At 63.1% G+C, this 2,714-nt stretch overlaps 1 protein-coding gene across 1 annotated transcript in view; it reads left to right on the top strand.

The window, feature by feature from the left end:
* IRX4 (iroquois homeobox 4) overlaps positions 1-1,587 on the top strand; it is an 18,230-nt gene extending 16,643 nt beyond the window's left edge. The window contains exon 8 of the mRNA XM_010857140.1: positions 1,186-1,587. Within this exon, the coding sequence (XP_010855442.1) occupies positions 1,186-1,587 (402 nt within the window). The remainder of the gene's footprint in view (positions 1-1,185) is intronic.
* Positions 1,588-2,714: the final 1,127 nt, after the last annotated feature.

Below are 2,714 nucleotides of genomic sequence, written 5' to 3'. Positions count from 1 at the left end.
CCCTGTGCATAGAGGGACCCCGCCCCTTCCCCACCTCCCTGTACAGAGGGACCCTGCCCTGATCCCCCCTGCACATAGAGGGACCCCGCCCACTCTCCCTCCTCATAGAGGGACCCTGCCCCCTCCCCCTGCACACTGAGGGACCCCGCCCACTCCCCCCTGCACACTGAAGGACCCTGCCCTCCCAGCAGTGCCCCCACCCCACCCCTGGCGCTCCAGCTCTGAGCTGCCCTCTCTGCTGCCTGGGGCTGCTCCAGGTGCAGCTGTTCAGTCCGGGTCCCTGAAGGCAGAGACGGCTCGCAGAGTCTGTCCTTGGGTAGGAGCCTCACAGACAGGCTGGGTTGGGGCAGGGAGGGGGCAGGAGGAGAAACTGGGCGGAAGGGAAGCGCCAGCAGGTGCCTGTCGATGCCCACCCGGGGTCTCCCAGCTCGCAGCCTGTGTGACCCTGTGGACTGGTGCACCCAGAACCCCCACCCCCGCGAGGGTGGAAGGAGGGAAGGAGCCCTTCCCAAGCGTACATCCAGAATCCCGTGAGGGTGTCCGCACCAGCCTGGGGGCCCCTGCCATGGAGGAAGGAGGACTGGGAGGAGCTGGGTGCCTGGAGAGGGACACAGGCGACTTGAGAGGGCACCCAGGAGGTGCCACCCCCACGTCCCGAGCCTGGCTCCCAAGGTGTAGAGCGAGCATCAATCACCTGCAGCCTGAGGGATGCATGCGCCTGCAGACATGGCCCTGCCCCCTCAGCCCCCACCCCCTGCACAGGCACTGGGGTGGGCTGGCTACAGCAAGACCCCCACACCAGCTCCGGGATCAGGGCTCTCCATGCACCTGCTGGAAACTCAGCCACGCAGAGGGGCTTCCCTCTCCTGAGGGCTGGTGCTGCTCCTTCCAGCAGAGGGGCTCCCCACTGAGATGTTCTCGGGCTTTCCTGTGGCTCAGCTTGTGAAGAATCCACCTGCAGTGCTGGGGACCCAGGTTCGATCCCTGGATTGAGAAGAGCCCCTAGAGAAGGGAAGGGCTACCCACTCCAGTACTCTGGCCTGGAGAATCCCGTGGACTGTCTAGTCCTTGAGATCACAAAGAGTCGGACACAACTGAGCGACTTTCACTTCACTTCACTCCCAGCAGATAAGCTGAAACCGTCACCCTAACCTCGGCTCACCCTCCCATCCCACCCAACCCCAGGTGTGCGGGCGTCTGCTGACCTTCGCTGGGTCAGCCAGCCACGGGGGGCCTCTGTGCATAGCTACAAATTCGGACTGGACAGTCCCAGGTCCCACGCGTCCCACCCGTGGGGATGAGCTCGCTGGACCGCCGGGCCCAGTGCTGCAGGGTGGTTGGATCCCTCTGGACCACGATGGGCACTCAGGGCGGACACAGCTACAGGCCCCGCGATGCCATGGCGTCGTCTCCCGGGAGCTGAGCCAGGGGGACGTCAGGGCACAGCCGTCCTGCGCAGGCGCAGCGGCCCCAACAGAGAAGAAGGTGTACTGCTGGGACCAGCCCGGGCGGGGCTCACTCTCGGAGACTCGGCTGGCCCTGGGGGCAGGACTGAAGTCTCCCCCAGCCGTCTTCCGAGGAGTCTAGAGCCTTCCTTTCGAGTGGGACGGGGCCCTGGGCTCTGTCGTCCTGAGCCCCCCACACACGGCGGCAGCACCACTCAGGGGGTGGCCGGCCAGCCATGCAGGGGGGCTCTGGTCTGGATGCAAGCCTGCGGGGACCATGTGGGTGACCCCCTCAGGATGTCCCCCTCCGAGGGCCCCGGTAGGAGCCCCAGGGTCCCCCCTCATTCCTGCATCCGGAGTCCTCGGAGCCCCGGGCTGGGGGATGGGGACGCGGGTCCTCCCAGGCGCCCCACAGATGGCCAGTGATGGATGGGGGCAGCAGCTCTGCCCGGGAGATGGCTCACAGAGCCGGACCTTGCAGCCCCCGCTCCTTGCTTGCAGCTTATCGTGAGAATTCCGGCTTAACGATACAGCTGTAGATAAACAGGGAGTCACAGCGCAGCGATTTGTCTTTTTTTCCTTTCTTCCTGGATCAGAAGCCTTTCTGTCTCAGGAGCTGTTTTCACGAGAGTCGTGGTTACATCAGAAGGAAGTAAACGTGACCCCCACACTCCCATGTTTTCGTCTTTCCTGAGCCTCCCCTCACGCCACTGCAGGCCATCCACCTTGCCAGAGGGTTCTGTTTCAAGGCCCACTCTGTGTCCACGGCACTTGGCTCAGAATCCTGTCCTTCCCCAGCCCAGAGGAAGCGCACGGCCCAAGCAGTATTTCTAATTTGAACTTTGTTGTGTAATTATGGTGTGAAACGTATTATTTTCCCTTTATTTTCCCCTTCTCGGTTACGGCACATTTTATTGCATAAATAAATTACACATCCCGCACTTCAGGCCGCACAGCCTGCACACCAATTAAACCTGAGGTTGACACAGCCCGAGCACAATTACGTGTAATCTGCAGAGTGAAATGCCCGTTTATTTCCTCAGCACTAATAGTACCGTTTAGCTACACGGTGGTGCTGAGTCCAGGCGGGGGCCCTGCAGGAGCGATTTATGGGCTCCGAGCGGGAGGGCTGGCGGCCCACGGCCTCATGTCCCGGGGGCCAGGGTGCCACACACACGGGACCATGGACCTGATGAAGCTGCCCCGTGGGCTCGAGGGCGAGCTCTGCAGGGCTGGGTGTGCACACAGAGGGGAGGTGGCCCCCCCTGC

The sequence above is a fragment of the Bison bison genome, unplaced genomic scaffold (genome assembly GCF_000754665.1).
Source record: "Bison bison bison isolate TAMUID 2011002044 unplaced genomic scaffold, Bison_UMD1.0 scf7180017864377, whole genome shotgun sequence".
In the NCBI taxonomy this organism is placed as follows: Eukaryota; Metazoa; Chordata; class Mammalia; order Artiodactyla; family Bovidae; genus Bison; species Bison bison.
Note: the sequence above shows the minus strand (reverse complement) of the source record. Positions and strands in the feature narration are given on the sequence as shown.